General features: G+C 38.0%; 2 protein-coding genes across 4 annotated transcripts in view; one reads left to right on the top strand and one right to left on the bottom strand.

Moving 5' to 3' along the window:
- The window catches only part of shroom2a (shroom family member 2a), a 38,495-nt gene extending 31,910 nt beyond the window's left edge, over nucleotides 1-6,585 (bottom strand). For all 3 annotated transcript variants that reach the window (XM_030432180.1, XM_030432179.1, XM_030432178.1), the window contains exons 1-2: nucleotides 6,020-6,585; nucleotides 4,056-4,266 (exon numbers count right to left, since the gene is read on the bottom strand). In XM_030432180.1, the coding sequence (XP_030288040.1) occupies nucleotides 4,056-4,262 (207 nt within the window). In that variant the 5' untranslated portion in view covers nucleotides 4,263-4,266; nucleotides 6,020-6,585. The remainder of the gene's footprint in view (nucleotides 1-4,055; nucleotides 4,267-6,019) is intronic.
- Nucleotides 6,586-6,609: 24 nt separating this feature from the next.
- Nucleotides 6,610-11,278, top strand: LOC115590781 (synapse-associated protein 1). Its single transcript, XM_030432184.1, has 9 exons — nucleotides 6,610-6,984; nucleotides 7,117-7,235; nucleotides 7,324-7,390; nucleotides 7,476-7,549; nucleotides 7,665-7,804; nucleotides 7,952-8,103; nucleotides 9,053-9,111; nucleotides 9,245-9,392; nucleotides 9,468-11,278. The coding sequence occupies exons 1-9, from the start codon at nucleotides 6,789-6,791 to the stop codon at nucleotides 9,593-9,595; spliced, it is 1,083 nt and encodes a 360-aa protein (XP_030288044.1). The 5' UTR covers nucleotides 6,610-6,788; the 3' UTR covers nucleotides 9,596-11,278.
- The last annotated feature ends 19 nt before the right edge of the window (nucleotides 11,279-11,297 follow it).

Raw genomic sequence — 11,297 nt, forward strand, 5'->3', positions numbered from 1 at the left:
GGTTAGGCAATCCTAAAATAGTCAAATCAAGTCCACAGTTTTGTCACACAAAAGGAATCAATAATTGGTAAAACCTGTTTACCTGGAGGCGATTTATCACAGCATGTAAGAACAGAGAGATTTCTGCACTGTTACTGGCAGCGGTTCTTTGAGAGCAAACAATATTTTCATCCATATAAAATGTGATCCTGGCAGAGGAAACATATGTATGAGGTGCATGCCCAGCTGTGTTGTGTAAAACAGGATTATATAAGTTTATTGAGACTAAGGACTTTAAGTCCACGAAGACCTCGAGCATAACCTGAGTTATGAGTGGAATGTTAAGAATTTTAATTAGATCCAGGACCTTTTTTTCTTTCTTTTTTTTACTTACTTTGATACTTTGGACCGCTCATCAAACTGTGGGCTCTTTTAAAAGTCTATCTTTCATTTTAGCAATTAGTGAGAATGCACTTAGATGAGAAAACTGCCAACAAAATCCATTACATTAGGCCCTTTTTAACACTGCATATTTCGGGCTAATAAATAATATGCAGACATTCCTACTAAAATCAAACACAAAGACGTGAAACTAATAATAAGATGTAACAAAAAAAAGCAAAAGTCAATGCCAAATGGACTTTTATGATTACTAGTGAGTAGACAAAAGTCATTCTTAAGGAAAAGTAAAGATATCACTAAAATATTATTTTAATAAAAGTGACATGTGAGAAGAACTTGAGCAAAAGGCTATATGTTGCAGTTTGTAGTAATTTACATGTTAATCACTTTTTTATTGGCCATATGTGAGCAGATTGTAATGTGACGTGAAAAATAAGACCCTCTCTTTCTCTCTCGGTTGTCTTTACAAGCATGTGGACGATTTAAGTTGTTTAATTTTGCTGAACTGTGCATTTCTTTGTGAAGGACTTGGGTCGGATTTTCAACGACAGTTAAAAGGATGTGACTTTATGCACGTCCTCAAGCGCCTTGTCTCAGTGCTTCCCTCTGCTCTGCGAACAGAGGGCAAGAGTAGCTAACGATAGTTTAGAAATGGAGTTGGCTAACATAAACTAATGACCGACTTCCAGCACAACACAGGATTTCCACAGAGCCCCATCAACATTTTCTAGTAAAATTTAAAAACACAAGCAAGTATAAATGTGTACACATATATACACATGTAGGTATACACTGTGTATTACAGGCCGCTTACTAAATCTGAAATTCAGGATTTCTCTAATTAATGGATACAGTGGGTTTTTGTTTATCCTGAATACAGATAAAAACATATAGAGCCAAAGTAAGGCATGTCTTTCTCTGATGAAGAATGAAATCTAATCTGTAAAGTAACTAGTAACTAATGGTGGGGTGGATATGCAAAGTAGCAGAATATGGTACTTCTATTACTATTAGTTAGCTTCCATCTCTGATGAGTACAAAAAGGTGTGTAGTCTGACGAACAAAGTGGATTGTGGCTGAAGTATATGTAAGTAGCTGTTGGAAACTTAAAAAACAAGTCCATATGGGTGCAGTTGTGTTACATGATTTAATATTTCACAATGAGAGGGGGAACCGATTTCAACATTTTTAAGTGGCCTGACTTGTTCATCGCATTTTCTTACATTACATTTTTCCCAGAAGAACAGAATTAACACAATGTTTAATTGCATAATACAAAATGGTTGTATTTTGACAGATTAGATCAAGTCTGACAACCATTGTGACCGGGGCTTAGCTCCTGCAACACTGCAATCCGTACCTGTTCAGGCAGGATTTGTTATCTTAAAACTGCAACATGTGCGTGAAAGCACAGCCAACAATACTGTTTAACTGAAATCATCATGTTAAAAATATGTGCCAGAAATAGAGCAAAGTGCTTCAGGTTGTGCATATAGGCTTATGTGCATACTATGTCTGCAGTATCTCCACATATTTATGTCATTAGAAAGATGAATGTTGGGTAAAAGAGGCCTCAGACATTTTTTTCATTTAAGCAGACAGTGGTTTGTAGACATAATGTAGACCTTTCTTTAGGCTACAATGCAATGATGTTATTTTGTAAGGTGAATCTAGTGAACTGACATAATTCACCAACATACCTTTGTAAAGCAATGGCTATAATCTGAGAGCCACTCCAAACGAGAACAAATCACTAATCCTGACTTCACTTATCCCATCGTGCCATTCCAACGGGCTTCAGGCTGTCACAGATAATTCACCGTATTTAGAAAATCAAACAAAGCTCCAACATTCCTCCCCTGCTCCTGGTACCACATGGCTACCCGCCGAACTGAAATTCAACCCAGTGCAAAAATATGAGAAAGCAAAGGTCCAGGTGGGATCTAATAACACACACCAGGGCCTAAGTGACAGCGAGCTAAACTCTGACGCATTTCAAGACAGCTTGACAAACATGTGTTAAGTCTATTCCATAGCCAGTTTACTTTATGAGGTTACTGAAACATTTCTTTGTCTCACCCAGGTAAACTGGGTTGTGATTATATAGGCAAAAGGATAAGAATAAAAGCTTTTAAAAAAGTTTTGAGGAATCTCACCATCAGTGGCAAACAGGTCCTATTTTTCGTTGATCCTTGCAGTGAAGATGTGGCATTGAGTGACAAAACATTAACAATGAAATGCTGTCAATGTCAAACCAAAGAACGGTAATCCAACTGGGTAATGGTTCAGCCACACTTCAGCAATGTGACCATGCCATTTATTCTTACAGCTTAAAGACTTAAAATGCTCTGAATTCTAGTCATCTGAATTACATTCTTGTAAAATCTGCGTTAATAGGGTGGAGATGATCCTAACTGTATCGCTCTAAGCCCATGTGGTGCCTGAGATCCTGAGTTTCATCCGTCTGAGTTGGACTTTGGACCCCCTTTGGGTAAATACTGAAAAAACAGATGAAAATCAGGCAGGGACACGGCTCCCGACAAACAGGTGCTGGTATTGTACCATGTCAAATTAACAAGCAAGGTCTTTTGTAGTAAATCATTACACAGTCAACAGAGAAGTGAGGTAACGGTGTGGTTTCTGAGCTGCTTGGCCTGCACCATGGTTGGCTACTCTCCCTCTCATGGGCACCGTACGCATATTGTGGCTCATACATCCGTTTAACAAAGTCATGGCAGCTACAGTTCGTGTTTTGAATATTTACAAACATCAGCAACATCAGCATGCTAATAAGCTCAAAGGGACAATGCTATCATACGAATGTTAAGTAGGTTTAATATTTGCCATGTTTACAATCTTTGCACATAACTGTTAGCATGTTCCTATTAGCATATTTTCACTGAGTAAGTGAAAACTTAGACCTGTTGGTGACACTGGAGGAAAAGTTAGATAATCATCACGATAGGTAGGATTCACCCTCTGGATTTCATGACAATCTATCCAACAGTTGTTGAGATATTTCAGTCTGTTAAGGCAAGACAAGCTGACCAACCATTCAACAAACCAACACAGTACGCAAATAGCATAGTTACAAACAAGAAGACAGTACTGCGTGTATTCACAATATTATACTTTGTCTCATATCATCCCCTGTCCTCCTCTACATTTCATTTTATTCTCTTGTATCAGACAAGATAAATTAAAAAAAAAATGTTACATAGGACACAGGGAGCACAGACTGTCAGAGGTGTAGCATTGTGGCTACGGAGTGTGTGACATGGAGGATCAGGGGAAAATGGCCACAGTAAGTGACCTCCACTTAGTTTAGCATGGACAGCAACAATGAAGGTCATTTATGGCCTCTGACGGAGTAACTGTTAGGGTACCTATGATTTAGCCAATTTAGCATCTCTGCTACAAGAGGCTCTTCAGTGTGTGTTTGTCCTTGAGGGAGTGTCACTGCACAGTCACAGCCCTGCTTGTTATCGCATTTAAAGCTATTGTTCGTCAGCCCTAAACATGTTGATAAGCTCTGAATATAGCACAGTTATCAGTGGGCCCCTGTGTTGTGTTTACTGCCACCGCAGAGAAATGAATCTTTTAAATGAATGACTTTGTCTTTCAGTGAACAGCTGTCTTTGACATCAAAAGAGTTACTTTACAGGAGTCTTTACCTTGGTTATGAGCAGAGGTTCTCGATGCTCCAATCCCCCTCGGAGTGTAAATCCCCATGGTGCTCCTCCTGTTAGATAAAATTCCACCAGCTTCCAGGCCTCACCATCTCTGCTCCTTGGATCCAGATCTCCTGATTTCTGCATCACATGCCAAAGGCTCTCTGCTTCTGTGTAGTGTGGATCATTTTTGTATCCCTCAGTATCCATGGTACTGTTATAAAGTAAAGACAGCATGAAAGCACATCCAAACAAAAGATCAAAAGTCTTCTTCTAAAATACATTGACATATTTAAAAAAGATCAATTTTCTTTCCAATCCAACAGTCATAAAACTAAAACTTTAAAATAGATCTTTATTGGTACTGGTGTATAAGGAAAGAATATTATCCCAATTTCATCATCTCTACTCTCGTTGACAGAGCATTTCTAGATATGATCAAGATTTTACTGATCACTTTCACAGCTCAGCATTGTCTGTATACTGCTGCTATACTGCTGATCTTTTAAGCCTTCCTGAACCGGAGTGTGACCGTAAAAGACTACTGAATGTTCTACAATCATGATTGTTGAATAAAGCTAACTGAGCATTTGCCATTGGCTAGATGAGCTAAAAAACATATGTCATGACTCAGAAAATATTTAATTTCAAATATTCTCTTTTACACTTCTTATTGTTTTCACTTTGTACGTTAACATTTTTTTTGTAATATTTTTTTTTTGGACCATGTATTTTTTATCTGTATGTACTTGTTTCAATTCCCTACATTGTTTACATAACGGCTGCTTTAGACCAAACCATTTCATTATCAAACGGTACTGTGACAGATTATTGTGTAGTTGCTTGATGCATGAATACAAAACCTTTAACCTTTAAAGTTAAACACAATTACAAAAATATAAATATATAAAAACCTTCTTGTGTACCAGACTTGTTGCTGGCTCATTTGTAGCCTTTTGTCTTTTACACTGTGTAGGATTTACCTGGCATCTCTGACAATAATGTTTGTAATCAAAAAAGGCAGGACAAAAGCAGAGTGATTAGAGCATGTATGTCCTGAGTAATACACTAATTTCACATTCAAACATGGCACCACCATTATAATAAACAAATGCTAACAAAAAAATTGTCTGAAACAGCTAAACGATTGCACCAATTTTGGACCGTATTGCTATATCCCTGATATATTTTGCCAGTAACCTCCAAATGTGATGTCATTGGGATCCTAGCAGCATTCAAATAAGCTTCTTTACAGTTATCCTTTAGGACCAAATATGTAAAGTGTGTATTAATTGGAGATACTGATTAAATAAATTCGCATTTCTCTTGAAAAATATGATTTTACAGTTTTAAAACATTTAACCAGCATTTATCAAATAATATTTAAAGACAAATGTCTGTCATCTTAAGATTTCTGCATTAATTCAACCTTTTAAAGCTCGAGGTAAATTCGTGAAGTAACATTACGAGGGCTTGTATTTATGATTGAACCTTTCCATAGATTTTTGATTTTCATTCGTGGTTATGATTAATCATTTTTAGCAGACTGAGACTGAAATTATATATGTGCTCTTAATTTGAAAGAAACACAAAATGAGTAGTAAGTAAACAGTAAGTTCGCTGGTCATGAAAGCTGTTTTGCCTCCTTGAGTCATCAATGTAGAAATTCTATAACGATGCATAAGCACCTGTTGTCATACTCCAGACAAGCTGACTTAAACTTAATGCTCTTATGTGTCAGAGAGAATTAAACACACAAACATTGTCGAGCAGTACAATGGAAACCATCTTCGCCTGAACCAACAAGAAAGCAAAACAGAGCTCAGTTCAACAGACTTGCTGGTTTGATTAGGTGACCGAATCATCGTATAAAACCAGCACTTTAACTTGAAATTACTTCTTAACTCCGTGAGGGCCTTAGCTTTCTAAAAATGAATTACAAACGCATCTTAAAAGGCTGACCTTACCTGTGAATCCAACTTCTGGAAAAACCGGTGAACAAGAGAGCTTCGTCCGGGTGGCACGCAGCTATATCCCAGGTTTACGTTACACATACTTCATCTTTTTGAAACCGTTTCTTCTTCCAATGAAACACTTTTTTAATAATTCGCTAGTTGTGCGAGCGGCTTCGGGGGGTAAATAACTGAGAGTCTCCACTGTTTCCAACGCAGCACTTCAGTCCGTATCCTACTTCATGACACAAGCCGAGAACGACACACTGACACACTCTGGAGAGTTTAAATTAGCTAAGCTAACCTAGCTCCATCCATGGACGACAGGGATAACAAGTGGAAGATAACACAGCGCAAGCGCGCCACCTACCGTTAGCTTGCAAGTAAGGTCATCTTTCCTTCTAAAAAATAAACTTCTAACTAACTGCTGAGAGTTATGTATCCTAACCTCATCGGTGACACTTTAACAATATTATGTGGAGCGGCAGACATAGTTTAACCACAGTTATCCGCTTTTTAGTAAGCTAACTATTAATTTGGCTAACTGAAATTTCAAGGGGGGGAGCGCGTGCGTTTCCATGACAATCGTCAGGGTTAGACGGGGGTTCAAGAGGGCCAAACCTAACCGATTCGCGGAAGTGGTTTAATGTTGAAACGTCACCAGCTGCCAGTGTTAGTTTTTAGTTTCAAACTGTCAGAAAACTGACAAACAAAGCGGGGAAAGTCACGATTAGAGCATGTTAAATACGTTTTTGTGAGTTTTTCTGATCAAAAGATTCGAAGTATGTTTAAGAACTGGGGCACCTGGCTTGGGAAAGAAAACGAAAATGGCCATGTTAAAGAGGAAGGCGAGGCTGTTGTTGAAGACCAGAATCAAGACATAAACAAACAGACTGCCGGTGGTGAGAGTGAACAGGCCCGTGCTGCTGAGGGAGATGCTCAACCGACTCAACTACTTCTTAAAGCTAAGGGCTTCAGTGGTGAGTCTGTTAAAAGTTGAAAAAGTCGTTGAAGCACTTGTAGTTGTAATGGAGGACTTCGTTTAGACGCTTTACTGCAGCTGTGTGACCCATGTAACATCAATAATCTCTGTTATACTTGCTTTTCTACAGGTTACATTTATAATTTCGCCAGCAGTGCCTCGAAGAAACTGTCGGAGTCCGTCGTTGAAACAGCACAAACCCTGAAGAAAACTGTGGAGGAGGGCAAGATAAATGGAATTATTGATAAGGTAGATATGGTGATGTCCGTCTTAATTTACTTGTTTTTACCTTCTTCTTCATTCTACAAAAGTTTGTTGATGTGTTTTCTTCCTTCAGACCATTTTGGGTGATTTCCAGAAAGAACAAGAAAGGTTTGTTCAGGAGAACAAAGCGAGAAAGCCTGGTAAGTACTGAGTAGAGTGCTTTTAAAAAATGTAACGTTATTTAGTACAATACAGTAACTACAGGCTGGTTTGCATTGTTTGTAGGTGCTGCTGTGCCACCATGGGTTGGTTACAACGGAGAGGAGACCATGCAGCAACAGATTTTAGCTCTCTCAGCTGTGAGTTTGGCTCCTTGTGTAAAAATGTTTATTTTTATATAGAAAGATGGCGTGCATCAATAATATTTTTTTCATGACAAATGTGGCTTTATTGTTTTGCTTTATTTGGCGTCAGGACAAGAGAAATTTTTTGCGAGATCCTCCTGCTGGGGTGCAATTTCAATTTGACTGCGAGCAAATGTATCCAGTCGCCATGGTGATGTTGGAGGAAGATGAGCTCCTTCGGAAGATGCGCTTCCATCTGGTCCCCAAACAGTGAGACTGTTTTTGACACTCACATAATACTTTGTCCTGTGATTTCATCACGAGCAACCCCGCACGAGAGTGGGTTTATTAAAAAACAGAAATGTTTTATTCCACCGCAGATGTGACCGACTGTTTCTCTGTGTCATTAATTTTTAGGGTGAAAGAAGAAGTTTTCTGGAAGAATTACTTCTACCGCGTGTCCTTAATAAAACAGTCGGCTCAGCTCACAGCCCTGGCAGCACAGCAGGCTGCTGAGCGGAGAGACGGGGAGAAAACTGGCACCAGTCCTGAGGGTGTTCACCAAAAGGGTACGACTATGATGCCTGTGTTTTTATTCATAGTGTTATTGTCAGTGAAAAAACAAAGAATTCAAAAGCATTTCAATTATTACTAACATTTTTTTATTTTAATGTCACACACAAAAGCATTCACAAATAGCGGGCCGCGTCACACATTTGTATGATCGTGCTCTTTAAAGAAGACTTTAAAACAGTTCAGTTATTTGTTTTGAATTAAGATTTCTTTGCGTTTCTGGTACAAAAAGGCGACTGAAAAACAACCAAAACAAAACAATCATATAGACTATCAACCAAATTGTTTTTTTTTTATTAATATGTGTATCAGTTAATTCCTATTGATCGCAGAATTAATACCAAGAGTCTATATCGGGATCTATCTGCACTATTAAAATTATTAATTGTGTCAATATCATCTTACTTTCTCTTTTTAATATACTTCTGGTATGTTATATTTATTCTCAAAAAAGCAAGGAAAGTACAATCATGAAATATATAGATGATTTTTTTCTTTTTTTTTCTCTGTCTGTGTATAAGATCTGCTGACGTGTTGTGACATCTGTAACAGCTATTCAGTACATCCGGATACATTTTAGAGTTAGAATAGTGTAAACGATGTAATAATCTTGAATTGTAATGGACTTAATCTGGCGCATCATTAACTTTTATTGATCCTGATTAAGCCCTGACTCCAAAGTAAATCTGGTATGTTTAAATTAAGTTATTTTTTCCCCGTCAGCTTTGATTTTGGTAATGGTAGTTTCAGCTATTAAGATTATAATTAGGTATATTTGGGCTATTAACCACTTTTGATTTTGTTGGGATATTTGGCAAAATAGCACCTTGAAATGAGATGAGGGATTTTATACTTCTCAGATCTCTTCCTGGAGCTTCCAGATATACCACCGATGTATAATTGACCAATGTTCTTTGAATATATCAAATGAAATTATTTCTGCAGATGTCGTGAAACAGAAAGCTCCCCCAGCCATCCGCAGCACCAAACCAAAGACAAGTGAGGTAAGTCTTTGCACTCAAAGAATAAAATCCATAAATAAATGAAAAAATCATAATAAATTCATCATAAAGCAGTAATCCTACTAAAATGGGGTTAGAGTTAGATTCTGACCTCCTTCTGTTCCTGTTATGAAAGGATGAGGAGGAGATCTCCACCAGCCCGCCTGTGTCTGAATTTGTGAGTGATGCTTTTGACTCATGCAAGATAAATGAGGACGACCTACGCAAAGAAATGGAACAGCTGGTGCTGGACAAGAAGAGGGAAGATCCCAACACACACCAGGGTACGTCTTTTTATTCAACTGGGTTGTTATGCAACGAGTGGAGTTCAATGAGTGACTCAACATTGTGTTTTTCAGAGGAGACTCCTGACTGGGAGAGAGAGCTGCAGGAGGAACTTCAGGAGTACGACGTGTTGGATGATAACGAGAACCGCGATGACAACTGGGACAAGGAGATTGAAGAGATGCTAAAGGAGGACAGTTAGGACGGATCTACATCAGCTTTAACTGTTGGAAGGTCAGAAACAGCACATGACCACAGTTTAAAATGCTCCTACTGGAGTGATTCATTACAATACTGGTCCTCAAAGAACTCTCAAGACGGTGAAATATCGCTGATAATCATTTACATTTCAGTGAGCTGTTTCTCTTTAAAGTTTTATGAGTAAATATTTAGTAATGTCTCCAGCGGGTAAAGGAGAAGGAGATGTCGTCCTACATCTCAAGCTCAGACCGTGATAATGTGAACATGTCCACCAAAACTGGTAAAGTAGCTTCAGACTCGGGCCTCAAGAATTAAAGTTACACTATTTTTTGCTGAATGACTGCCTTTGTTGCCAAAAGTGGAAATTACATGATAGTAAATGCCTGAAACACAGTCAAGCTAAAGCACAATAGTAGCATAAATGGGCAAGTGTCACAAGTTTAGCAAACTGACTCAGCCTTGTCTGCTACACACCAGTAACAACCTTGATTTTGCGACAGTTAACCAACATCAGCCACCATTAACCTCTCAGCACACCAGACTGAAATGAACTGTAGCAGCAAAACCAGTGAAAGTACAGAACTGAGTGAGGGTGGACTGTGTTGTAAATTAAATTTAAAATCAATGAAAAACTAATCTGTAGTTTCACGTCGTGAAGTAGTGTGGGATCATGAGAATTGTTGTCGTCATAGATAAACAACCATGCATGCCAATATAAATATATGTGCAGAAATGTTTACAGAAGAGCTGATGTCTTAAAGTTTAATTCTTGTTATGTGTAGTCAGGTTGGCGAACATTGTTTGAAACATTTGGAATAATGTAAATATACAGATATGTTACATAATTGCAACCATGCGTGGAAGAATGTGCAGTGTCTTCTTTAAAAAGTTACATACTCTCGCTTTAAAGATACATTCTAGGCACGAATACAATTATGATCATTTCAATTTTATCCACATTAGAGTGTAATTGTAGTGAATCATCAAATGCTATTATAATCAAAGGTTCAGTATGAAGTATGAAGTCACAGACCAGAGGCTTCCATGTGTCTTTTTTGCCTTACTGATATCAGTTGTCTGAACCGAGTCGGGTGATGTTTTTCCTTCAGGGGAGGATTTCATGACAGAAAAGTATATTTCTAAAGAAAATGTATCCTACGACTGAGCCAAACCTTATTTTTTATACATGGAAATGATGCTTTGTTTCCTGCAGACATGTGATTGCCTGTTTTTAATTCAATTTTGAACAAATCTGTTAACAGTGCATTATGGAATAGAATCTTAATCTGTAATAAAAAGTGTATTTCATACATGTAATAGACATAAATACCTCCAGTAATGCTGCCTGCGGCTTTCTTGAGAAACGGCTCATTTGATGACTTTCTGCAGGATTGCTCGACTGAGATCACTTCACTTTTTGTTAGATGATAAAATGGATGACTGAATATATGTATAATTTCTAATGCATTGTCTCCACATGCAAACATATACTGTAGATGCTGACCCTGTGTAGTAGTTTGAGGAGACGTGCCAGTCCCAACCAACCTAGTGCTCTTCCTGTTTGCACCAGGAATGATTCAATACTCGACCCAAAAATCCATTGTATTTGTTTTTATATTTGTCGCAGAACTTCCGTGTGGTGTGTCTACATTTTAATTAAACATGAACATTTATTATCTAAAAACGTGTTGTCTTCTCCTTTT

Source organism: Sparus aurata, chromosome 11, assembly GCF_900880675.1.
Source record: "Sparus aurata chromosome 11, fSpaAur1.1, whole genome shotgun sequence".
In the NCBI taxonomy this organism is placed as follows: domain Eukaryota; kingdom Metazoa; phylum Chordata; class Actinopteri; order Spariformes; family Sparidae; genus Sparus; species Sparus aurata.